The sequence below is a fragment of the Malaclemys terrapin genome, chromosome 5, assembly GCF_027887155.1.
Source record: "Malaclemys terrapin pileata isolate rMalTer1 chromosome 5, rMalTer1.hap1, whole genome shotgun sequence".
Taxonomy (NCBI): domain Eukaryota; kingdom Metazoa; phylum Chordata; order Testudines; family Emydidae; genus Malaclemys; species Malaclemys terrapin.
The window spans coordinates 51,786,254-51,812,040 of NC_071509.1; the positions used below are offsets into that span (position 1 = coordinate 51,786,254).

Genomic DNA, 25,787 nt, shown 5'->3' on the forward strand with positions numbered 1-25,787 from the left:
TTTCTGTTATTAAGTATTATTTATGTGATCTTGATTTTTTTTTATAATTTATAATTTTCCTTAAGGAAAGGACCCTGGTGATGGCAACTGTATCTTTGTTTTCCTGTTTGGCCACTTCACCAGTTTACAGGGCCCCTCATCTCTTTTCTTCTCTCTAAGGCCTTGTTTACACTGCACAGTTTTGTCGGCAAAACAGTGGAGACAAAACAGTGGAGGCATACACACTACAATGTTACTTTTGTTGGCAAAACTCTCCTGTTTTTCTGACCAAAAAACCCCACCACGACGAGAGGCAAAATCTTTCAGCGACAAAGTTAAAGTGACAAACCGTCAATGTAGACGCTGCCATTTGTTATGTCAACATCACTGGCTTCCCCCAGTATCCCACAATGCCCACCGTGACCACTCTGCTCATTATTTTGAACTTGGCTGCCCTGCATTCCAGCTACACAGGCACATGCCCCTCCCCTTTCAAAGCTTCGGGAAGTTCAGACAGCTGACCATACGGCAGCAACCAGCAAATCATTAACGTGGAATCCTGCTCTCTCCAGCACTAGGAACACAGTGGCAGGTAGGCAGAGACTGCGTGTGTGGGTGTGTGCTTCCATCTGCTGTCTGAATTTAAAGAGTCAGCATGCTGACACACTCCTTCTCCCCAAACACACACTCTGTCTCCCCCCCCACACACACACACACACACTCCCTGTCATACACTCCCCCCCTCCATACACACTCATCCCCCACATTTCAGTTGAAAAGCACCTGGCAATATAGTAGGAGGCCTATGGAACGACAGGATTAAGAAACCTGCATCATGTGACGCTGAACCTGTCCCATGAAGCATTGCAACCCCTTCCCAAAGCTCCCTGTGTCCAGTTGCACAGTGGGATAGCTACCCACAGTGCACTGCTCTGTGTCAATGTAAGAGCTGCTAATGTGGATGCATTCTGCCAATACAAGGAGCATAGTGTAGACAGTGGTTTAATTAAAGCGGTTGCTGTATGTCGGCATAACTTTTGTTGACAAAACTCTGTAGTGCAGACCAGGTCAGATTTCTTCACAAAGATACAATCTTGAAGGGATTTCCTTTTACTCCCGGTGATTCTAAAGAGCAAGCACTGGAGATACAGTTCTCCAAATGTATCTTTAAAATATGGAAAGGCATTAAAACAAAAAAATACAAACTCTTTATAGGAAACTTAACTCAAAACATCAAGGCAAAAAGTCAGCAAATTAACACATTACTCATGCTGACAAGGCTTTAGTGGGACGAAGAGCTGACAAAAGACTTCTACAGTTAGTTCACATAGCCTAAAACAGCAACCTCAGCCATATGTGTTTTTAGACTAAACACTGGAACTTTTAGTTGTGTTTTATTTCTTTTAAAGCTTTGTCAGGCAGATTTAGATGGTGATTGGAAAATGTCACCCCATGATGCTTTGCAACATACCTTTGATAAAGAATACATTTTTACCTTTAGCAGACATGATATATAGTAGCTCATTCAAAATCTGATAACTTGCTACAATTGAGAAAACATGAAGCTGCAAGTCCTCCTCTCCTCCCGCACAATATAGTCAAATATGGGGATCATCAAGACCTCTGATTTCAAGTTAGAAAACATAATTTAATCTCATTCTATTATTTATACTATTCTTTATACAAATTAATCCAGATTCATTATTGGGTCTGTTCCTTTGCGATCCATTCAGCATTTTTAATGTATAATATCTCTGTTAGCTCTAGAATAGTAAAAAGGGAAAGTTCCACAGCACATGAAATCGTAGGGTGAAATCCTGGCCCCATTAAGCCAATGGCAAGAGTTCCATTGAATTCAATGGAGCCGGGATTTCACCTGTAATATTTACAATTTCCATACATTTTTCTCTCTATCTGCCTAAAGTGTGTGTACACCCCTCTGACGACCCCTCCCCCCCGCTTCCCTTTCTGCTCCTTTTTGTCCATACTCAACTCCAGAACACTGGACCTACGCAGAACTTCGCTGCTTTTTGAAGGGGTTCTGTATGGACACAGGCGTCTGACCACAAGGAACAAATTGCAGGATCAGGGCCTATATTAGGCTAGCAAAGTAGCTGCCTAATTCTAAAGTCCTCCTATATAACGGAGGTAGAGTCCATACTGTCTTTCTAAGGGATACAAATAAGTTAAGAGTATCCTTTCTTGCACAAAAGTTAAAAACTAAGTAGAAAATAGGAAATGAACTTTGACAAGGGATACAGGAGGAGGCAACCATTTATTTATGTTTGTAAAACAAACAAGCACTCATCTCAGACTCTGGCCGCCGCTACATTAAGATATTTATTATGAAAATTAATAGACCGGATTAAATCCCACTCCAGCAATAAATATACAAACATGCCCTAGTAAACATGGTAATAAATGAAAACGTCTCTGCAGAAGGCAAAATAACAAAGACAATACCTCCAAACTTCAGCCCACCCACTTCCCAAATGCCTGGGAAGAAAAAAAGGGGTTTTGCAATATGTCTGAAATGTTAACAGATCCGAGCTCTGGCAGAATGAGGGGAGTGAATTCCAGTCTGAGGACCCCTCTCAAAGAACATCTTAACAGCAATTTTGTTGTTTGGAGTGAAGAAGAATCAGCTCAAGAGCCTCTGCTGATCTCAGCTTTGGCTATATGTCCAAAGAAAATAATCTATTTCCCACAAAACTGGGCCCCAAAACTTTTAGGACCATGCAGGCTAAAACCAACATTTGAATTCCACCTGGAAATTACTGGGCATCAAATGAAGATCCCAAAACTACAAGTTATACAAGCCTCGTAGCCAAACAATAACTTCTGTTGAAATAATTTATTTTTTCCTTTATCAGAGTTGTGTTCAAATAACTTTATAACAGCTTTGAAAACAACAAATGCAAGAATACACATTAAAGATAAAAATATTAAATGCACAAATAATGACCTATATTAGCTTTAGGTGGAGTGAAAAGAGGAAGTGATTTGTCTTCCAGGAATAAACCCTTGTACCATTTTTTTAAAAGCGTAATATTAAACATATTTGGGCAAAAACTCTTAGGCTGTACAAATAAAGTAATGACAATATTGGAGGCTTGGTCTAAAGTTTATGGTGAAGAAAGACTAGTAGAAGAGTAGCAGATGATTCGGGGAACTCATAATGAAACAGAAAGATTTTCACTTCAAAGTTAATGGTTTGAATCCAGTTTAGCTTAACAACAATGAAAGTTGTAACTTCTTAGCTGTTCTGTGAATAGTCTGTGTGAAGTTAGTTCATGTATTCTAGAAATATCTACCAGGTCTCTACAGAGGTACAAACCCTTCTGCTCACTTAAAAAAACCCTCCTATTCTATATTACTGCTTAAAGATCAATCAAAAACTTGACCAAAAATACCCAAATCGTTCTTATATTGCCCTCAGACTCTGGCTCTTCTACAGCCATGGAAGGAGTAGGCTCCTAGAAGTACACTCTGAAGTCCATAAGAATACTTCCCTGCTGAGGAAAATCTCTCTATCCCCCGTAACAACAGTGCTCCATCGGTTACAGGAACACAGGAAGGGAGACAATCCCTCAGATAACACGTTCCCATACCAAATGGAGGATTAGAACTAGAACCCCACGTTCCCTCACAAGTTAGCAGGAATCCAGTACAGAAAATGGAGCACTGATGTTCTGTGCTCAGAATGCCTTATTCAATCTGCACTGACTGACAATTCTGAATCCTTTTCAGGGGTCGCCCTTAAAGTGCAATGCAGCAATTTAGCCTTATAGTTACAAACACATGGCCCAGTGGCAAGGTCCCCATGGAAAAGGCAGAGTCACAAGTTTTGTCCCATCAAAAGAAGCACTGTACACCACAACTGTCATCCAAAATGTCTAGACACAGCAATGGGCCCAAACAGGTGTGTGGACAGCCAAAGGGTGATTGTAGTGTGAAGCTGCAGGAAGTCTCCTGCAGTGGTCCCTGAGGAAGGGAACTGTGGCTAGGTAGAAAGATACTGCTGGAAGTTTTGTTTTCCTTCTGTGAGAAGGCAAAAAAGGCAGAGCAGACGTATCTTTTTTAACGGCTTACAGAACAGTCACACACGATACCTCAGGGAGGAGGGGCTGTGCTCATTTTAAGACTAGGGTGGATGATCTTTTTGAGCTTATTTTGAACTTTATGTAAATAAAACTAAACCCTAAGAAAGGCTGTTATTAGACTTGTGAAAGCTTTTTTTTCCCTCAAGGAACCAAGGGGGGAAATGAAGCAGGCTGCTGCAGAGCCACCCCTAGCCATGAGGAGGCATTCAGAAGGAGGCTGTCCTGTTACATGTACATAAATAAAATTATATACTTTCCTCCGCATGTGCTTTTTAATCATGATTTTAGAAGAAACTGAAGTGGAGAAGCCAGAGTTGCAAAATTTAAAGTGAAATTAAGTACTACCTATGTCTATAAAATGACTGGAAATCTACACCATTGCTTGGCTGAGCCATCTCCTAGCTTGTTTTGAGTGAAGGGGTGAAGCTTGGTTGTGGGCAGAGCCTGGAAAAGTACCAACACATCTTATTCCTGCACTGACCCCTGGAACTCAGAGGTGGGTACAAGCCCCTGAGATACCCAGGCAGCAGCAGGAAGGCCAGATGCCACGAAAGAGGTTCCAAAGAGGATGGATCTAGACTATTCTCAGTGGTACCAGCTGACAGAACAAGGAGTAATGGTCTCAAGTTGCAGTGGGGGAGGTTTAGGTTGGATATTAGGAAAAACTTTTTCACTAGGAGGGTGGTGAAGCACTGGAATGGGTTACCTAGGGAGGTGGTGGAATCTTCTTCCTTAGAGGTTTTTAAGGTCAGGCTTGACAAAGCCCTGGCTGGGATGATTTAGTTGGGGATTGGTCCTGCTTTGAACAGGGGGTTGGACTAGATGACCTCCTGAGGTTCCTTCCAGCCCTGATATTCTATGATTCTATGACCTCTAGGGAAATGAGCTGACTGAAAAAATATATGCACAGAGGATTTCAGTTGGCTTTTTAAAATGTACACATCCTCATTTAGCATTAAAGTCATGTGTTTTCAGACATTCTTGAGTGCTTCACTGTGTTCTTGGCAAGTTGTTCCAAAGATAAGCACGTCATCATAATAGGTCAGTATATTAGTCACAGGACTGATTATCTGTCTGATAATGCTTTGGACAACTTCTATAGCTGACTATACTTAAAGGATCACCTTGGGCATGGTGCAATCCAATGAGTGGAAATCATGATGATATGGATTAGGGCAGGGGTCGGCAACCTACGGCACATGTGCCAAAGGTGGCATGCGAGCCGATTTTTGATGGCACACAGCGGCGGGCAGAGCCACTCAGCCCGCCGCCCCTCTGGGGTTTCCGCCGCCAGCTCCTGCCAGCCGGGGTCCCACCGCCGGTCCCACTCAGTGCCCGCTGCTGGCCTGGGTGAAGGAACCCCAGGTTGGCAGCGGGCTGAGACCCCGGCTGGCAGGAGCCAGCAGCCGAAACTCCAGAGGGGGGGGCGGGCTGAGCCGCTCAGTCGCTGCTCTGGGGTTCCAGCTGCTGGCCCCTTGCCAGCCGGGGTCCACGCCGCTGGCCCCACTCAGCGCCCGCTGGTGGCCTGAGTGAAGGAACCCCAGGCTGGCAGCAGGCTGAGACCTGGCTAACAGGAGCCGGTGGCTGGAACCCCACAGCGGGGCCGGGCTGAGCAGTTCAGTCGCTGCTCTGGGGTTCCAGCTGCTGGCCCCTTGCCAGCCGGGGTCCCCGCCGCAGCCCCACTCACCTTGCTTCTGGTTGGAGTTCCAGTGCAGGCCCTCTGCCAGACAGGGTCCAGCCTCTGGCCCTGCTCAGCCCTACCAGCTGCCAGCTCCACTCATCTTAGCTGCCGATCTGGGGTTCCAGCCGCTGACCTTCTGCCAGCTGGTTAACAACTGATCACTCAGAAGCCTGTGTGCAGCTTAAAGTATCCAAATACGTGCCAGACATTGGAAAACTCAGCAAGGAAAAGCAAGGGCAAAGATCACACTAAACTGATAAGACCTGCTTTTAATTTAATTTTAAATAAAGCTTCTGAAACATTTTGAAAACCTTGTTTACTTTACATATAACAGTAGTTTGGTTATATAATATATAGACTTATAGAGAGACCTTCTAAAGAACGTTAAAATGTATTGCTGGCACATGAAACCTTAAATTAGAGTGTATAAATGAAGACTCGGCACACCACTTCTGAAAGGTTGCCGACCCCTGGATTAGGGGTATAGTTTGTGTTACTATAACACTTTTTTAAGTGGGGTCTTGATTCCAATTCCATTAAAAATGTAGTGTGCAGGTCCATCCAGATTTAGTGTCATACAATGGTCCACTTTAAAATGTTACATTTGGAGAATGCATGACCACACAAATGTGCACTGCATCTTCGTTTTGTGCTTTAGAACCCCACAGGGTAGATCTTTTTAATAATGTCTTGCTTTTGTATTTTTCTTGTTCCTTTCAGATAGTTCTCTCATTCTCTTCTGTGTTCTGGGATACAGGTGTGGCTGTCTTACCTTTGTATAAATAAATCTGGAAGTCCTTTATTTTTCCCACTCAAGTTATGAAACATGGTGAGGTACTTTACTAGGAGACTTAATACCAACATCCATAGTGTTTTGGTCAACAAAGGTTGCCACCTTTTTTATTATGCATAAGGAACAACCTGACAGTGGTATCAATATTTCCACACACGAAATCATTTGGTGATGTAGAGTATAGGTTTTGCAGTTGATCCTTCCTTTGTCACTTATTTTGAACAAGCCCGGCATGGGGCACAACTCTCAGCAGAACATGTTAAATCTTTGTCTTTGAAACTAGTCTGGTTTTGTTCTGCAGATAAAGATGATGCATTTCCTAAATCAGATTTACAGTTGACCCAGATTATCAGTGACTCCATGCTTGTGTCTATTAATTGCATATTTGTTTTGGGGCATCAGCCTTTTCATCTTGGTAGGCTGTTAACACAAAGGCAGCTTCTTCTTCTTCAGACTTTAAGTCAGTCCCTACACAGTGAATTTTTCTGAAACTGCATTTTCTCTGTGTCTCCTATGTGAAAATCAGAAGTTTGAAAATTTGTGATGACGACTGTCAGTTGGCTTCTTGCTGTGACATACTGATCCAAGGTGCTCTTTCTCTGCTAGGCACTGTACATTGCAGACCAGGAGACACAGCCGTTTACCCAGAAGGCTTAAAATCAAAATAGATAATGAATAGATAAAGAGTAGTGGATAGGATGGAACGTATCAAAAGCAGATGATGGTGAGATTGCATCTGCATTTTGTTTGGTTTTTTTGTTGTGTTGTTTTTAAACAGGTGTTATTTACAAATAGTTATTGAAAACAGCGCTAGCATTTGTTGCCCCTCAGAAAAACATTTCTTTCCACAAATGCCATAGGTTCACTCTCATGTGTAGGGTCCTACCAAATTTACGGCCATGAAAAATGCATCACAGACCGTGAAATCTGGTCTTTTGTGTACTTTTACCTTCTACAACACCAATTTCACGGGGGAGACCAGAATTTCTCAAACTGGGGGTCCTGACCGAAAAGGAAGTTGTGGGGGGAGGTCGCAAGGTTATTTTGGGGGGGGGTTGTGGTACAGCAATCCTTACTTCTGTGCAGCTGCCTTCAGAGCTGGGTGGCCGGAGAGTGGCAGCTGCTGACTGAGGGACCAGCTCTGCAGGCAGCAGCACAGAAGTAAAGGTGGCAATACCATACCCTGCCATCCTTACTTCTGCTGGCAGCAGCTCTACCTTCAGAGCTGGGCTCCCAGCTGCCCAGCCGTCACTCTCCAGAGGCCCAGCTCTGAAGGCAATGCAACTGCCTGCGGCAGCGCCGAAGTAAGGGTAGCAGTACCACAGCCCCCCCTACAATAATCTTGCAACCCCCCACAACACCTTTTTGGGTCAGGACCCCTACAATTACAACACTGTAATTTACTATTTTAAAAATCCTATGACCGTGAAATTGACCAAAATGGACTGTGAATTTGGTAGGACCCTAACTCACGTGGGATAGTCCCCTTTGTGAACATATGGTTAAGCACAATTATGGCAATGTTGTCTGACTTCTGACTAGCAGGTGTCTCCCTTTTGCTGCATACGTACACTTAACGTACACTTAAACATCGGCAAGTAGAACAGGCCACCATTTCTTGGGCACATAAGGCAAATATTTCCAGTCCTCTCTCATGTTGCAAGAGTGCCATAGGAGCCATTTCTGTTTCTTCAAGCATGTATTGATAGTCACTTACATACAGGTCACACTATTATTTATTGTACAACTCATCTAGAGCATGGAATCTAGCCAAACCAAATTTGCATAGCTCTCATAGGGTTAACATCTATCTATTGTAGTGCTTTGTAAATCTAAAGACATAGTTTCTGTTTCATAAGTCACATTTTGGTGCACAATTTTTAGTGAATCTTTTCTACATTGAGTACGTTTGATTGCTCTGTATCTTCTTGCAGGTTATTTATCTCATGTAGCTTTAATACTATGCTTTTAAGATCAGTAAACTATTCTCTCCCCTATCATTGGTGTTGTCAATGGCTATGTAGCATTCATTTTCATGCCACTGATGCCACAATTCAGCTGCTTCCATTTACGTGGAGGTATTTGTTTCAGTGAGTTGTCCTTTTTTGCTGTACAATGAGATTTTTCTTCTGGTGAGAAAATGTAAAATAAAAATAATTACTACAAAGATGTAACAGACTTTCCTGATCCAATGAATAAAAGAAGCATCCATGTGTACTTGTAATGATATTGTGTCACTTTCAGCGGAGACCAAAAAGTGGCAAAGCCCCATTTCCTTTTCGTGGGACACAGTGATGCCCCCAGTGTTGTCAGTTGGCTTTGATGCATCTCTAGGTAGCGTACAGTTTATTGCTATATAACAGGAATACTGACTTAGCTTTATGCCTACTATTGGTTAGTGGATAATCAGTAAACACTGATGGAGGTATTTTTGGATACATCTTGCCTGTCTTTTATCTCAAGATACATGCCTAAAAGGGCCTCAACATGTTATATGATAACCTGGGGGTCAGAAGTCTCTTGCAGATATTGTGATGTATTACCCTCTCCTAAACATTAGAAAGTGTCATCCTAATTATAATGGGTTGAAACTATGTACCCTGTTTCCCCGAAAATAAGACAGTGTCTTATATTAATTTTTGCTCCCAAAGATGCGCTAGGTCTTATTTTCAGGGGATGTCTTATTTTTCAGAAATGAAAAATGCCTTATTATCGGTGGATGCCTTATTATCGGGGAGGTCTTATTATCGGGGGGATGCCTTATATTACAACGAGAGGCAAAACTGTAAGTAGGCCTTATTTTCGGAGGATGTCTTATTTTCGGGGAAACAGGGTATGTCTGATAATCCAGAACCAAAACTTTCATTAGTTTTAAGTAAGCAGTCTAAGATGCTATTTTTGTCAATTTCTCATACCACAAAATCACGATCCTCCCATTTTTAAAGCCAATCCAAGTTTCAAAGGAATTACATGAAAATAATTACAATACGTGAAAGACAATGCAAGTTTAGTTTAAACCCTTGGACTTCCTGAAGCTAAAATATGATGGATATGCATCAGTGCATCAATGTTTACCATAACTGATCATAGGAAAACAGGCCACAAACTATGTAAAGTAAGAGCAAATTAATAAAGAGCTAATACAATTTCATTTTATTAACCAACAGACTTCTGGCCTTAAAGTCTATGAGTATCTGATGAAGTTGATATTCACTATTTGCAATTTTACAATAACATAATAAAATTGGATTTAATTGTAACATTCTTACAAGATCAACACACTTCTGTTTTTGTTTAAACTTTTAGAATTACCTTTAAGCTGTAATAACAACCAGACATATAAAGAGACCTGCCCATGAATTCAAATTAAGTGTTTTGAGTTTTCTGTCTATAACAAAAATTGAGATTAAATATATAGGAGCTTTATCCAAAAACTCCAGACTCACAAAGAGGCTATTGTCAGCAAATTCCCTTGTTAAAAGGAATAACAGTAAGGTTAGCCAAATAGTACTGTTTCCATGTGCCAACTATAATTTAATCAAAGATAACATACTACCAGTATATTGCTGTTTCACATCACTGCACTGGATTCCAATAATGTCTCACTTCCATCTGCTAACGGTTTTACAGCAATAAAGTGCAAAGTACGTGAGCTATGAGGCACAAGTATGATATGCCTTACAATTTTATTAGGGCTTGAACTGTTTGTTACCCATCTTACACCACTGAGATTATAGATGTTCTAAGGTTATTCACTGAGTAAAGATAGGACTAAAATAGTTTATTTGAAACCCTGAAGTTTAGCCTTCAAGCTCTGCAAAAGACATGAAGCAGCACAATACATTTTATAGGCTATAGTATGCACTTCTTGTAATACAAGCACAGAACTGGAATTTTATTGTAAACTGAATTTTTATATCTTATTTTCTTATAAATTATAATGGACCTTAATATCTCCTCCTCCAAGGTAAATGAACATAGTCAAGCAACTATTAAACATACTTAGAAAATAAATCATTATTCAGCTGTTACATAAGATGAAGAAAAAAAGACAACCCCAATGTTTACCTACTACAGTAATATCATCCTAAAATACCAGGGGACAAATTCTGCTCACCCCTCTGCTTCTTCAACTACATTTAGCCTATGAAGATTTATAAAGCTTTTAATGTTCAAGATACATACTTTTCTGAACAGGCTGAATTCATTCACTCTTTGGTTCATCACCACCTCTTCTAAAATGTTCCTGCTAACCAGCACTGGTTAACATAATTCCATTCAATTATGAATAAATTTTCCCTTTACCCATTTCAGCCTCCCTGCTAAAATAGGGCACATTTCCTTTAACAGCCTCTTCTCTGTAGTTAATATTTTTTTTAAATTGCTGAGAACATTTCCAGAACTATTTCCACCACCTCCCATATGACCTAGATCTGTTACCCCGTTAACAAAACACAGTGGCTGTGATGTTCCCCAGGGATACTGAGGGTTGTGAGGCACCTCACCACCACCTGCCCTTAGCATGAAGGGGGTCTTGTCTGTGCCTGCTGTGGATCAGGTCCCTGAAACCATCAACCTCTGACAGCACAAGCACTGTCTTTGAGGCCTCGCTTTCTCTGTAGTAGCAATGGTTTCACACCAACCTCTGAGTTCTCGGAGAGCTCCCTGAAGCGTCCAGCCCCTTATCCACTGAACAGTTACAAAAATTACCAGGCCTCCTGTCCCCAAAGGAACAGTGCATACCAGCTTGTAAGATTCAACTCAGGACCAGCACTCTGCTTAACACCACAGGCCTTAGATACATTTTATAGTGAAAACAAGAATAAGTTTACTATCAAAAGAAGAGATATTCAGGTGATAGTGAGTGAAAATATTGGAAACTAATGGCTACACATAAAACAAAATCATAACATATTTTCTAGAAACTAAACTCAACTAATCAGTTAACCTATTGCTAAAGAAGTTTCTCACCCAAAGTTCTCTAAAGCATTTCCAGCCAAGCCTGGTGGAGACCCCACTTTCATGAAGCAAATTTGCTGTCCATTTGCTTCTGAGGTGAGCAATACCAGCATATCTTTACCCCCAATCATAGAGCAAATCTTTGAAGTGTTCTCCTCTCCCACTGTTTCTCTCTTCGTTTTAGTTTCTTTCTGAAGTTCTTACAATTTTTCATTTGCATTCAGTTCAGAGTGGTGAATGAGACTATGCTCAATTTACATGTAAACAGGTTGATGGCTAGACATCTCTTCTCTGACACAAAACTTTTTTTTCAGCTTTGCTGGTGACTAGTACCTAGACACAGACTTTAAGAACATATTTTTAGTATATACACATATAACTCTTTACACAACATCTATAAGTGCATGTTGCAATAATACTGATGACAACTGTAACACCGGTTTTTATCTGAAACTTCATATTACATTCTTTGGTGAATCAGAATGTGCATGCCAGACTCAGGAGATTCCTGTAACCTCTATGCACCCACTCTGTGCCCCTTGCCAGGTAGCACTAAGAGGTTTCTGAGTCACAGTGGCATGGTCCACCATGCTCTGAGAACAGTTCAGGTGAAAGTTAAATATTTCAAGGCACTTTTCAGATAGGGTATGTAATAACACAGGTTGTCTGATTAATATTAACTGCCTCAGTAGACTAGACTTTAATGTCCAAAGCTGTACATCAGCTATGATAGACTTCAGCAGGAATTTTGAATGAGGAAGGTCTGCTGTGTATGGACCAAAATTGGTACCCTACCTGCAAAAAGCTGCCAATATTTGGGGTTGCTGTTTTCTCATGGTCTGAAAAAGAACAAAACCTAGTGAATGACCAATTAAAGAACCCCCCTAAAAATCCCTTAATTTAGTAAATCTATCAACTTTTAAATCCTCCCATTCAGATTTGCTTTCTTAATATCAAGACAATTACCAAGTTTCAACCAAACCAATTACAACGTGCTAAAGCCTTGATTGAGGGAGAGCTAGCTAGTCAAAATTTGAATTCAACTCTCCTTTCTTTTGTAACTGCCACAACTTTCCACCATGTTTGATGCAGAGAACTAAGAGACAATCTCCTTCACAAACCGCTTTGGAGTAGAAATTTGAATCTTCATATTTAAATGCCTGTAGACAAGGAAGGATCTTAGAATCATGTTCCAATAATAGCCATGTTTCAGCCTCTTCTTCTTGTTCTGGGCTCAACCTATGAACTTTGTAGAAGGAAGAAGCCATGTTGGCTAAGTAATAGAAGTGTAAAAATGTGTGCTGTGTTCTGATCGAAGTTCTTATTATCAGAGCAAATTTTAAGACAGTTTTCCACTGCAACTTTTTGAATCAAATCAACAAAGCAACCAACCAAGCAACTGACTGACCAGGAGGCTGATGGTATCTGCATGCAACATTTTGAACTTCCACAATGTGCTTTAAGATTGCATTAGGCATTACTTTTTTCTCATGACATTTAAACTGTGTGCCCAACCTCTACCCATACTAAAGTTCTTTAAACTAAAAACTCTTCAAGGCTACTATTTTTTTGTGTTTGTAGAGTGCCTATCACAATGGGCCCCCAATTTTTGGTTGGCACCTAGGCAACACCATAATAAACATTAACAGCAAATAATAAAGATACTTGCACCTGAGAAATCCTCTCATCTTTTTTATTTTCACTGTTTGAGAAAATGGCAAGTTCCTTACTGTTATATTTTTCTCTGCTTTACTGAATAGCACCTTCTACATCTTGGACACAATATTCTGTAGAATCAACACATTCTTCCCTGTCTGGATGTTTGTAGCTATTATCTGGTCATTTCTCATGTTTGAGTGTCCTTCTTGCATTAACTATAATGTTGATCCTTTTAGTACTTTTAATTTTTCCTGTGTTTCTTCATTTGTAGCATCTAGTAAGGAACCTATGAGTTTAAATCCATTTAAAGTAGTATATTCAGGATGAAATGTTTCAATCCAATTTTTTAACACTTCCCATTTTATGCTATACTGAAGACAGTCATCATAAAGGAAGATTGCTTATTTCTTATCAAGTTCAAAGTCTTTGCCTTTTCAGTTATCTTTATGGCATGATCACTGGTTGATCTTTGCCTCTCAGTCCTATGCTCACCCCACCAGCCCACACTACCTCTCACTACAAGACATAAAACAGGAAAGCTACATCTACAATTTCCAGACACCTCTGTATCTGATAGGAACTATAGGGAGCAAAACATGAAGTAACCTACTAACAGAAATAGTGGTGTATGTCTACCTAAAATTTAAGGTGAGAAGGGACCATTGGCTCATCCATTCCAACCTCCCGCACATCACAGGCCACCAACACCATGAGACTCCTGCCCAGTAAACCCAACAAACAAAATTAGACCAAAGTATTACAGCCCACAGGAGACTAAACTATTATATGCCACACTCAGAGTCTAGGGAAGACCAATATGTAAGGCCTCTGCAATGGCAGGGAAATGATTAAGTGAGATATCTCCAGATAATCCTAGCAAGTGTCCCCAACACTGTAGTGGAAGATGAAAAAAAAAAAACCCAAGGTCACTGCCAAGACAACTGGGAAAAGTTCCTTCCCAACCCCCTGTACAGTGATCAGTTAGATATTGAGCATATGAGCAAGAACCAGCCTGCTAAGCTCATGGTAAAGAGAATGCTCAGTGCCAACTCAGACCACTGGCCAAACCCATCTCCCACCATGGCCATCTCTGCTGCTTCAGATGAATGAGGCCAACCCTCCCACCTCTTCCCCAGAATACACTGAGAGGAGAAGAGAAATCCTTTCCTGACCCCTGTAGATGACCACCCGAAGCCAGGAAGCATGAGCTTTAGGACAAACTGGAAGGGATCCCCTGCTAAGCCCTGCCCCCACCATCACAAGCAAAACCACCATAAAATCCCACTCATAAATTTGTCCAGCTTTGTCTTAAAACTAATTATGCTGTTTGCCCACACAACTCCTATGGGGAGACTATTCCAGAATCTCACTCCTCTGATCATTAGAAACCTCCTTCTGGTTTCCAGCCTGAATTTGTCCATGGACAGTTTATTCCCATTTGTTCTTGTGCCAACGTTGTCCTTTAGCTTAAATAGCTCTTCACTGGAAATGCCTTGCCTGGATCACAGCTGCCTTTTTCACAGCCACATGACATTGGTGGCTCATTGTCATCCTGCAATCGACCAACACACTCAGTTCTCTTTCCCCCTCTGTCATTTCCAACTAAGGAGTCTTTAGTTTGTAACAGAAATTCTTATTAATAAATCCTATGTGCATGACCTTACACTTCATACTATTGAATTTCATCCCTACCTGAACTTTTCTAAGCTGTTTATGAAAACATAATAAAAATTACAATAGCAGCTTGAAACTGAATGAAGCTAATAGAGAAGCCTGACATAATGACCTCTGCCTTTTTTTTAAACCCTGAAGTTTCTAATAAACCCACCTGTTAGGATACAGATATTCAGGCCTGTCTTTAAAGTCCTATACTTTAAGAATTTAGGTATATGTTTATCATTTAGCTGGTGTCAAGTACCAGGGGGTAGCCGTGTTAGTCTGTATCTACAAAAACAACAAGGAGTCTGGTGGCACCTTAAAGACTAACAGATTTATTTGGGCATAAGCTTTTGTGGGTAAAAACCTCACGTCTTCAGATGCATAGAGTGAAAGTTACAGATGCAGGCATTATATACTGACACATGGAGAGAAGGGAGTTACTTCGCAAGTGGAGAACCAGTGTTGACAGGGCCAATTCAATCAGGGTGGATGTAGTCCACTCCCAATAATAGATGAGGAGGTGTCAATTCCAGGAGAGGAAAAGCTGCTTCTGTAATGAGCCAGCCGCTCCCAGTCCCTATTCAAGCCCAGATTAATGGTGTTAAATTAATGCTGTTTCTCAGCAGAATTAAAATTCATTTGCAAATTTGGGGCTGTTTGGAAGGTGATCCGATCTATCACCTCCAGAGAAAGGGAAGAGCCTAGAAGATGTAAAAGGCAATTTAGTTTGATAGTTTTCTGTTTGGTAAGAACGCACCTATCAATAGACACAGCTGGGAAACCCTTATGTCTTTATAGATGTAGTTGTAAAATTCTCACTTCTGTATTGTTTTGTCATTATAGTTCCCACTTTGCTATGGTTTATTTGCATGGTCTCTGTCTGGTTCTGTGATTGTTTCTGTCTGCTGTATAATTAATTTTGCTGGGTGTAAACTAATTAAGGTGGTGGGATATAATTGGTTAGCTAATCATGTTGCAATATGTTAGGATTGGTTAGGTAAATTTCAGTAAAATGATTGGTTAAGATATAGCTGAGAATATTACTATATAAATTAGGGGCAAACAGGAAGTAAGTTGGGATTCGAAAATAAGGAAAAAGTAATTTGGATTTAAGCTTGCTGGAAGTTCACCTCAATAAACATCAAATTGTTTGCACCTTGGACTTCAGGTATTGTTGCTCTCTGTTCATGCGAGAAGGACCAGGGAAGTGGGTGGTGGTGAAGGAATAAGCCCTCTAACACCACCTTTTAAAAAGAAATTGATAGTAGGGCTTTTCTTGTCACAATAATTTTTAATAAATCCTCAATTAAAATAATACATTTCAAGCAATTGAAAGATCCAGTATAAATTCCTGAAATCAGTTTTCTTTGACAGAGTATCATGCACTGATTCTGAAAAGACCAATAATTTCCTTTTATACACATATGCGAAAATTAGATCTTAGTTCTTATGCTCCTCTAGAGTGCACTGGTAACTTATCAAGCCAACTATCAACATGCAATAAGAAGTCACTGGAATACATACCAAAACAGGGCACACATACCAAGGGAAACCTTTACAAAAATAAATACTTCTGTGTTTTTAAAACTAATAAAATAGAGTCCAACCCACCAGTGAGAAAGAAGGGCAGCCTAACTAAATTGCTAGGAAGGGGTAAGTGGGATAGGAAGGGCACAGTGGATCTGGGAAGCTAGGCTCTGTAGATTCTTGTTGGGCTGCACGTATTAGTACATTTGACTTTTGTTTAACACAAACAAGTAAACAAACTAAAGCAGATGCTGCTTTAGTGTAATCATGGCTGTGGGACCTGCACAGATAAATCTGTGAAATTACAAACAAAAAATGGGGGCATTTTAAGTAGGAAAAAAAGACCAAGATTAGTATTTTAAGCTCCAAGTGAGTCTCACAAATTGTACACAAAGAACAGATTAAAAAAATACTTGATCATTTTGCTTCCTATACTTTTGACTTTCAATTCTCTACAAATCTTTAAAGTAAGCACTTCAACTTTAAACTGACCTTTACTGAAGAAATGAGCTGTGCTTTGCCTTATACATATGAGCTACTCTGGAGAACCGCACATTTACAGGTTTATGAACATATGTCTAAGAAAGTGTGTGTGACCATACATATTTGGCTATACAAGAAAACCATTAATGAAGAAATATATAGGGAGTCTTACGTTCAAAGGCTACCAGAAGAAAAAGATAAAAAAGGAAGGTCAACTGAAAAATATAGAAGCTTTGTGTGGAAAGGCCTTTAGAGGAAGACATAGACAAAATCTACCAGCGATTGGGGAAATGAATTATTAAGGCTGAGGCACTCTAAATTCTATTTCCATATGTATCTTGGATCGGGAAGGAAGCACTATTTATATTTATATAATCACTAACTTCAAATGGCAGGAGATTATGACTACGATTCCATGTATGTACTGACATTCTCAAAGAACATAGTATCTTTCGTAAATCTCTTCCAAAAGGGACTTTTGCAAAGGGAGCCTTTTGGAGATTTCTTGCCCCAGAGTCCACTTCAATTGTTTTTAACACAGAAAGGAACAATTTGACCCTAAATATAGTTGTGTCCCTGCCATCTTAAGGGAAAACAAGGAAAGGTGCTAGCGACAGCCTGTGTACCAGCCACATGCATAGAGAAGGCTGCCATACTCACTCTAGAACAGTGCCAAAGAAGGTACTGTTGTGGGCCGAATTAGCACAAGGCCACACAGGCTAAATATAAATGCTGATGCTAAGAAATACAACAGACAAGTAGCAGTGTATTTATGAACAGTTATATATTGCATGCAAAGCTAGGTCAACACTGTTAAGGTTTAGATTTTAGGCAGAAGGGAGCCAAGCAACCAGAATTCCCCTTCACAAGAATAATTTGCAATAGGGTTGCAATGCTATCATACAGTAATCAGGTAATTTTTGTGAAAAGTATTATAGATATTCCTGAAGTTTATTTGATCCCTCCACTTGATAGTATTGAGTCTTTAATACCTTTGGACTGATGCTGTCTCTAGAAAGAGCACATCAATAAATGAATTGTTATTTATAATATCATGCAAGTGCTTTTTTTTAAAAATGTCTGCTTCCTATTCTATATCTACTTCAGGTTTCAGATACTGCATTACCCCAGCATACGGAAAAGTTGTTAGTATTCTCTCTATAAACAGCATTCCAGATCAATTTTCCATAGGAAAAAAATCCTCCAGGCTAATACCCATCCCTAACCTTCTCTAAATTAACTTACAGGCTATTCTTTCTTGTTCCCTAAGGCCAGGCCAAATCTCCAGGCACGTCCCACTCCTACCCAAAGTTTGGAATTTCAGTTCAAACTTTACTCAGGGAGTTACAACACTATTCTAGGGAGTTACAGTGTTCTTACCCCCACCATCTTTTACAAAGCCTGATGCTGGGCTAAGTAGTTAGTTTAGGTCTCTCCTGGGATCTTTAAAAAATTAAAGACGAAGACTTTCAAGTTGCATTTTGTATACTTTAATAGGAAGAAACCGAGAAGGCTTTCTTCCCATTAATGAGGACTAAAGTAACAGCAGAGAGCACTTTGTTTCTGTTAGCGTACTGGTGTTTCAACTTTGATCATTCACAATGTCAATAAGGGAACATAATAAAGGGATTCAGACTCAACCTATATTTACCATCCTCTGTTAAAACTGCCAAACAAGTCTGTTTTTGAGACAACAGAAAGATATTTGTAGTAAGGTTTCTATTACTGCCAAGTAATATGTTAATAGCACAGTTTTCAACAACAGAATCAGGGACCATCACATTCAGAGGATCACTAAGAGATACACAAGATTAGCAATGGAGTCAGAGAAGAAGTCAGGACTGGACAAGCAGCAGCACTTCTACTAAAGTTGAAAAAGCAGCAACATTTCTCCTCTGGTTTAAGTGGTTCCCTAACTCCAGAATGGAACTCATAAAATCCAGCTGCACCTAAGTTATTGATCATGAATAATACCCTCAGAATCTCTTAAAAACAATTTGATTTTAATTAAGCAAAAGCAAGTCGCATCAGACATCCATTCCTAACTGACTTCATTCTCCTTGGATATCACAAAGGTCTTTAAATAACTGTACCTCCAAAATGGTCTCAGCAAAAGGTTTGTTGAAAACAGACTATCTTTTAACTGTTTAATTTAACTGAATGATTTTCTATAAAAGCTACAATGTGTCTAATGCACCAAAATATAGAAACAATGACTAAGTCATCTACACACTGGCAAATCAGAATTGCACTGAACAAATATTTATCTTCTCTTGGTATTTAAGGTTATTTCTACTCTAGAGCAGCTACAGTGGTGCAGCTGCACCGATGCAGCTGTGCCATTGAAGCACTTCTAGTGAAGATGCTCTAAGCTGACAGGACAGAGCTCTCTCATCAGCTTAATAACTCCTGCCTCCGCAAGAGGCGGTAGCTATGTCAGCGGGAGAAGCTCTCCTGCGGACATAGCGCTGTTCACACCAGCGCTTAGATCAGTATGACTTACGTTGCTCAGGGGCATGGAAGTAAGTTATACCGAAGTAATTTGTAGCGTAGACATAGCCTAACAGTACTCACCTACTACTGTACATATACAGTTGTTTGAGAGGCAGGATGGAGCTATTTCATTTTCATTTACTATTTTAAATAATAAAGTATCATAGTATTCCAAGTATCTTGATATAAATGGTTCTCAAATATTTATGGAACTCTAACAAAAACAGACCAACCAACCAAAACAAAAAGTCCAGAGTTGCACCTGGAGTTTACAGACTAGGTGGGGCTGCTCTGGGAAATACATCCAATCAAAAGGAAAGAGCAACTCCCACAAACCTCTGATCTATTGCTACAACAATAATCTCGACCCCATGGCTTTGGTTCCACCCTTTGAAACACTCTCAATATTGAGTGTATTGCAATAAATAGTACTCACAATGAACAAGTAATTCACAACAAGAAATACAAATGGCAAAAAAATATTACTGAACACCACAGCAAATTAAATCTTCAAAAACCAAATAACTATTTTTGCATATGGATTGTAAAATAATTTAAGATTAAATTTTAGTATTAAATGGCGAAGCATTGTTGTGTAAGTTCGAAAACTTGTCTCTCTCACCAACAGAAGTTGGCGCAATATTAGATATTACCTCACCCATCTTGTCTCTCTAAAGCCATGATAAATAATCTAAATATAGCATAAAAATTCAAAAATAATACAATGGTCCCAATGTAAAATAGTACCTAGAATTTAGTCTGCCTCCTTCAAGTCTCATCTCAGATCTGAATCTTAGGAATTCAAATATGCTCTTAATTGAGACGCAAAGTCATGTGGATAAAAGGAAATCCCTTTCCCCTAATCTAGCAGTTCCTAAAAAAATCACATTTGGCTCCCCTATGGAGAAGGGAGGCCAACTCATACTTTTGGCCTCTAGTAGGCTTTCGAGTTTAGTCTAGTTTTTTGTCTAGTTCTGTGAGATGGTTCCCCAGGCCCTCAAGTTTTCCTTTAACAAAATTATCTGAAGTTCATCCAGATGCTACTTTGAAGCATCAGTATGTTTGATAAACACTTCTGAAGTGTTTTCTAGCAAGTCAGCTGGACAGGAATCTCACACTGAGATTGTAAAATTATGGCATCACATCTGTCTTTGACCATGTTGCTGTTACTAGCAGCTTAAAGAGGCCAATTTTCCTTTTGACGTCTTTGGAGGGGAAAAACTCATCTGAAAATGGTACACACTCCACAGAACTCTTATCTTCACCTGGAAACCACAGCACAAACTAACTGAAGAATTCAGAGGGGAAAACAGCACACTCTCAGCAAAATTCCTCCTGAGTAGACATCAGGGAGATCTTGCCACCTTGGAATTGTATTTATTTCTGAGCTTCCAGAAAATTCTGCCAGTGCTGCTCTCCCCATCCTGCTGCACTTTCCTTGACATCCAGGCCTCTCACAACAGCCTCCAGCTGTTCCAGAAGCTCTCTCATCAAATCTGATGATAGTTGTGCCAGCAATAATGTTACACAGCCAAAAAGATCCTTAGAGCAACACTCCACACCTTTCCTACTCAGCTCAGCATTATGTCCTCAAAGTTGTTTCCCACCACTTCTCTAAAGCATTAGTCCCTACAGACTAAAATCCTGTTAAAATGGATGAGTTCAGAGGGGAGATTTAACCTACCCCTCCACTCCTTTCAACTAACAAACCACTGTAATTCACTCAGCAGAAGCCTGGGGGCAGTTTGTACAGGTGAGTCATAATTCCCTACAATTAGGGATTTGTAATGGACCCATAGTCAAGCCCTTAATAAGAAGGCACCAGCCATTTTGCTCAGTCCAGTCTTGAGAGTTCAGAAGGTAAAAGTCACCATGAATTTTTAAATGAAAGCTTACAGGGACAGTAATGAGTCTCCTGCAGCTGGTGAACATTCTGCTGAAATATGATGTCATTTGGGACACCGGCAGCACAGGGGCCGTATGTAACTGAAAAGTAGTTTCCAAAGTTCTCCAATACTTAGAGTCACAGAGTTTAAGGCCAGAAGGGACCACTAAATTATCTAGTCTGACCTCCTGTATGTAACCAGACACCACCACCACCCAGCACTTGCTCAATAAACCAAACAACTGAAATTAGACCAAAGTATTACGGCCCACAGATTAGACTATTGGGTGCCACAGACAGAGCATAGCAGGAATTGAGGCCTACCAATGCCTAAGGCGCCCCAATGTCAGGGAATTGGTAAGTAGTAGGTGTTCAACACAGAAAGGTTAGCAAGAAGAGGTTCGCCTGACAGCTAATAGGAAGATATTTAGTGGTTAATAAGGCATGAATACAATTCCATATTTATTTATGAATGGTGATTTGTATATAGCCTTCAAATGGTGCTGCTGCTTCCTGGGATTCTTCTAACCAATCTTCATCTTTACCATTCATTGAGTGTGTTAATGCTTAAAACGTTATTTGGGTTTAAATATTAAAATGGAACTCAAAGTTACACACTAGTGAAGGCTGACCACGGAAACAGATCCCAGCGCCAGTGAGGTTCAAAGACAGTGCCCAAGTGGTGAGATCAGACTTCTGTCTTACTCACAACCCCCTCTTGGCTGCTGGAAGGGCAAGGAGCACCTGTTCCCTCTCTATCTCTCCTGGCAGCTTTGCAGAATTCTCTCCCTCTGTTCATCCTTGCAGCTTGAAGAGTGGAGGGAATGGAGCTGACAGCAGATGTAAGGAGAACAGTTACAATGACAACTTTTCTTCTTCCACAGCTGGTTTCATAAGCTCTCGCACTCGCCTCCCAACACCCCGCAGAGGTGCTGAGCACTCTGCAGGATACACAGGTATCACACTGAATAAGCTGTGCTCCTATGACAAGTGCTCTGCTCCCATTACATCAGACCAATCAAAGAAAGGAAAAAGCTGGTCCTTAGTATTTGCCTTAGTATTTGGGAAAAACATGCACCACACAAACACGCACACACCAAGGAAGGCAAGAGAGTGATTTGATTTAGTGCCGTGAGTGGTTAAGGATATTTTAGTACACTGAAAGAAGCAGAAGTTTTTTTACTTTCTCTACACATATTACAGGAGGATAGAATATGGTTTATAATCTCTGAGACAGGACCCTCATGCTGCCAGTGTCAAACATGATGCAGTTTTTCAGCCAGCTGCCCACAACAGGAGGTCTCAGAAATACCAACTGGAATTTAAAGTTTTGCTTCCAAATGCATTTCACTTCTTATGTCAAGCATAAAAAGAGTTTTTACCTTGTGACAGCTGACTTTAGTAAAAGTGTTAGAGATTTTGTTCATGTTGGAAAATGATGCCTATGATATTTAATATGAGGAAGGGTCTAAAAGTCCTCAAAACATTCTCTCTAAATATTGGAGAGACCGAGGTGCTACTCCTAAGCAACAGAAGACAGTGCACTATCCACTGAAATATACCAATATCTGCAGAGCCCAAACTATGACAGTGCAAAGTTTTAACTTCTAGTCAGATCAAAAGAAAAAAAAAAATCACATCCATCCTTAGACACTGTCCAGTATAAACATTTTGGAAAATATGAAAATAAACAATGAAGTGATCAGACATTAGAAAAAAGTGTCACTGCTAGGTACACACAACAGGAGAGTCCTATATAACTGAAACACCCAGCAACGGCATGGAGCCATGCAAAGACACAGGTCTAATACTTTATAGTCTCACTGTCTAATGTATTGAGACACCCTGAGATATTTCATTCATTCTGTGCTTTCCCTCCAGTCTCAGAGAAGATTTTGGGACTGTCATAGCTCTTCACCTCCTTGATCTAGGATCTGATAATATCTTCTCTTATTCTCTGCACTGGAGCTGTTCCCCCCAACTCCCCACCTAGGTTCCAACCCCTTCCCACCTAGGCAGGCTGGAGATAGGGCGGAGATTCCAGTGCCTTTCCTCCCTTCAGGGCCAGCTCTGGCTTTTTTGCCGCCCAAGGCAAAAAAGCCTCCTGCTGCCCCCCCCCCCCCCCCCCGCCGCCTCAGCGCGGCAGGGGAGGGCGCCAAGCCCAGCCGCGGGCCGCTCTCCCCGACCGGCCAGGGCACCGGGGGGAGGGCGGCGAGCCCAGTGCGGCTCCGCTCTCCCCGGCGGCTGGAGCCGCCGCGCCACACCGCCCCCCTCCAGGTGCCGCTCCAAGCACAAGCTTGGTGGGCTGGTGCCTGGAGCCAGCCTTGCCTCCCCTTCACTCCCTCTCCCCCCCCTTCCCACAGAAAGGTAAGATGGCTACCAATGGTGCTTCTCCTACATAGCTTCAGGATCTTTAAGGAAGTCCTCAAGACATGAAGGTTTTCTTTAACATCCTTAAAATATGTCCATGTGTTCAGAATGAATGGGGTGTGTGTAAAGAATCTCTAGTTGCTCCTCAACCTCTCCAAGAACTGGAAAAGGCCTTTGTCAGTCTCCTCCATTTGCTGTCTTCGCCTGTTCTATTTTTCCCTAATCTCATTTTCTTTTCTTTAGAACAAAAACAAACAAGAAGCAAACACAACTAAGTATGTTAGTAAAATGTTAAGGCTGTAATTTAAAAATAAATTACACATGAAATGAAAAAGTTAATATTTGCATATTAACATTGCCTCTCAATATAAATGTAGTATTTCTGATTACTAGTCTATTAATCTATACTTTAAGTAGATCAGGTGCATAAATAATATATAATAGGTAAAATGAGTGAGTTAATACTATTACAAGAATCTTCCTTTATTTTTGTATTTCATGACTTGTTTAAATATGTAAGTCTACCATTAACTTCTTGCATTTCAATGTATTTTTGTTTGTTTTTGTCCAATTAGAATAACGTACCCAAAAAGCTGTAAAACCTTTATTTCCCACAGCTAGCATATTTCTAAAGACTCTGACTCTAAAAACTTATTAAATATTGTTTTCAGCTTTTTGTGAGGTGGCCTTGCTTCACAAAAAACTCAGTTTAAAAAAAAAAAAAAAAAAAGATCAGCACAGATTTCAACAGTTCCGCTACTAGCTAGACTGTCTGCTTGTCGAGAACAGAAGCTCAGCAGACTACTCTCTGTAAACATGCCCCAAACTGTCATACTTCATAGTATAAAGGCAAGAAGTAACACTAAACACTTGCATCAGTGTATTTATCATCCTCCACGTAACTCTACCACTTTATAGGCTTTTGAATCTTTAAAAAAAAAAAAAAAGTTTGTTTGTTTTTTTACTACCAAGCTCCAAAAACACAACTGCATCATGCTTAAGCACAGATTGTTCTCATGCAGCCTCAAAGTTCACCAGAGGCCAACTGACTATGATGGGATAAGAATTTAGAGAATAATGTAAAAGCTTTAAATCAGTGGTCTCCAAACCATGGGACATGCTCCTCTGGGGGCGGGTGTGGAGAAACGTCTGGGAGGGCGGAGCGGGTTGCAGGCCAGCCCGCGCAGGAGGGCAGAGAAGGAACACCACCCAGCCCTACTCTGCACGCAACTCTGCTCTGGACCCACCCCCAGCTCCAGCCCTGGCCACAGCTGCAGCCCCAGCTCCACTCCTGGCCCTAGACCGCCAGGCTCCGGTTCCCAGGCCACAGCTCCCAGCCCCCAGGCTGCCGGTTCCACTCCCAGCCCAGGGAGGGCATGGACACATGCCATTAATGTTAAGGCGGGGCACGAGAGGAAAAGTTTGGGCACCACTGCTTTAAATGCTTGGGACTGAAGGGAGTATGGATGCTGAAATATTCCACATTATAGCCACCGGGTGAAGGGTCATATTATAATACTTACCCATGCTCATCTTAATGGGCAAGTTTTCTCTGCTTGCAGCCTCCACTAGGTGTCTCCTAACTTCCATCACAGCTTCCTTTTGTCTGAGATTCATTAAGGACTCCCAGAGTGCTTTGGCAGCTGGATCACTGTAAAAAAAACAAGAGAGTTACACTAAACACCTGGTGCATAATGAAATAAGTTTAAGGCAACATTTACATTTTAAAATGTGTGTTCATACGCAGTAACTTCTATGAGGTGGACAGTATACAGACTAAAGATTAACTTTTAAAAATGGTTACTGTGATTCTATATTAAAAGCTCATATTGGCTTGTTACAAACTTGCATTACAAGTCACACATCCACATTTTCACAGATATTAACATAAGCTAAAATAAACAAGACAGCCCAGATGTAACCACTATTGTTCACTTTGGGAATATCAACAATGCTCTGAGGTTTTTCAAATACTGCAACTGAAGTACAGATAGGCTCCAACTCCAAAGTTTGGGTCTGGATCTTGGTGCAAACATTCTTAAAATTTGGGAGCTGGTGTGCTGATTTGATACAATGGGCACCGTATCTCGGGGCTTTGTTTATTGTCCTCATACTTACATATAAGAAATGAACAATATGCAATGAAGCTTAACGGTCCTTATGTTTTTGGTATCTACAGAACGTTAAAATTATTTA

General features: G+C 40.7%; 1 protein-coding gene across 1 annotated transcript in view; it reads right to left on the reverse strand.

Moving 5' to 3' along the window:
* Window positions 1-25,787, reverse strand: part of SCFD2 (sec1 family domain containing 2) — a 296,694-nt gene that overhangs the window by 225,892 nt on the left and 45,015 nt on the right. The window contains exon 3 of the mRNA XM_054029852.1: window positions 25,115-25,242. Within this exon, the coding sequence (XP_053885827.1) occupies window positions 25,115-25,242 (128 nt within the window). The remainder of the gene's footprint in view (window positions 1-25,114; window positions 25,243-25,787) is intronic.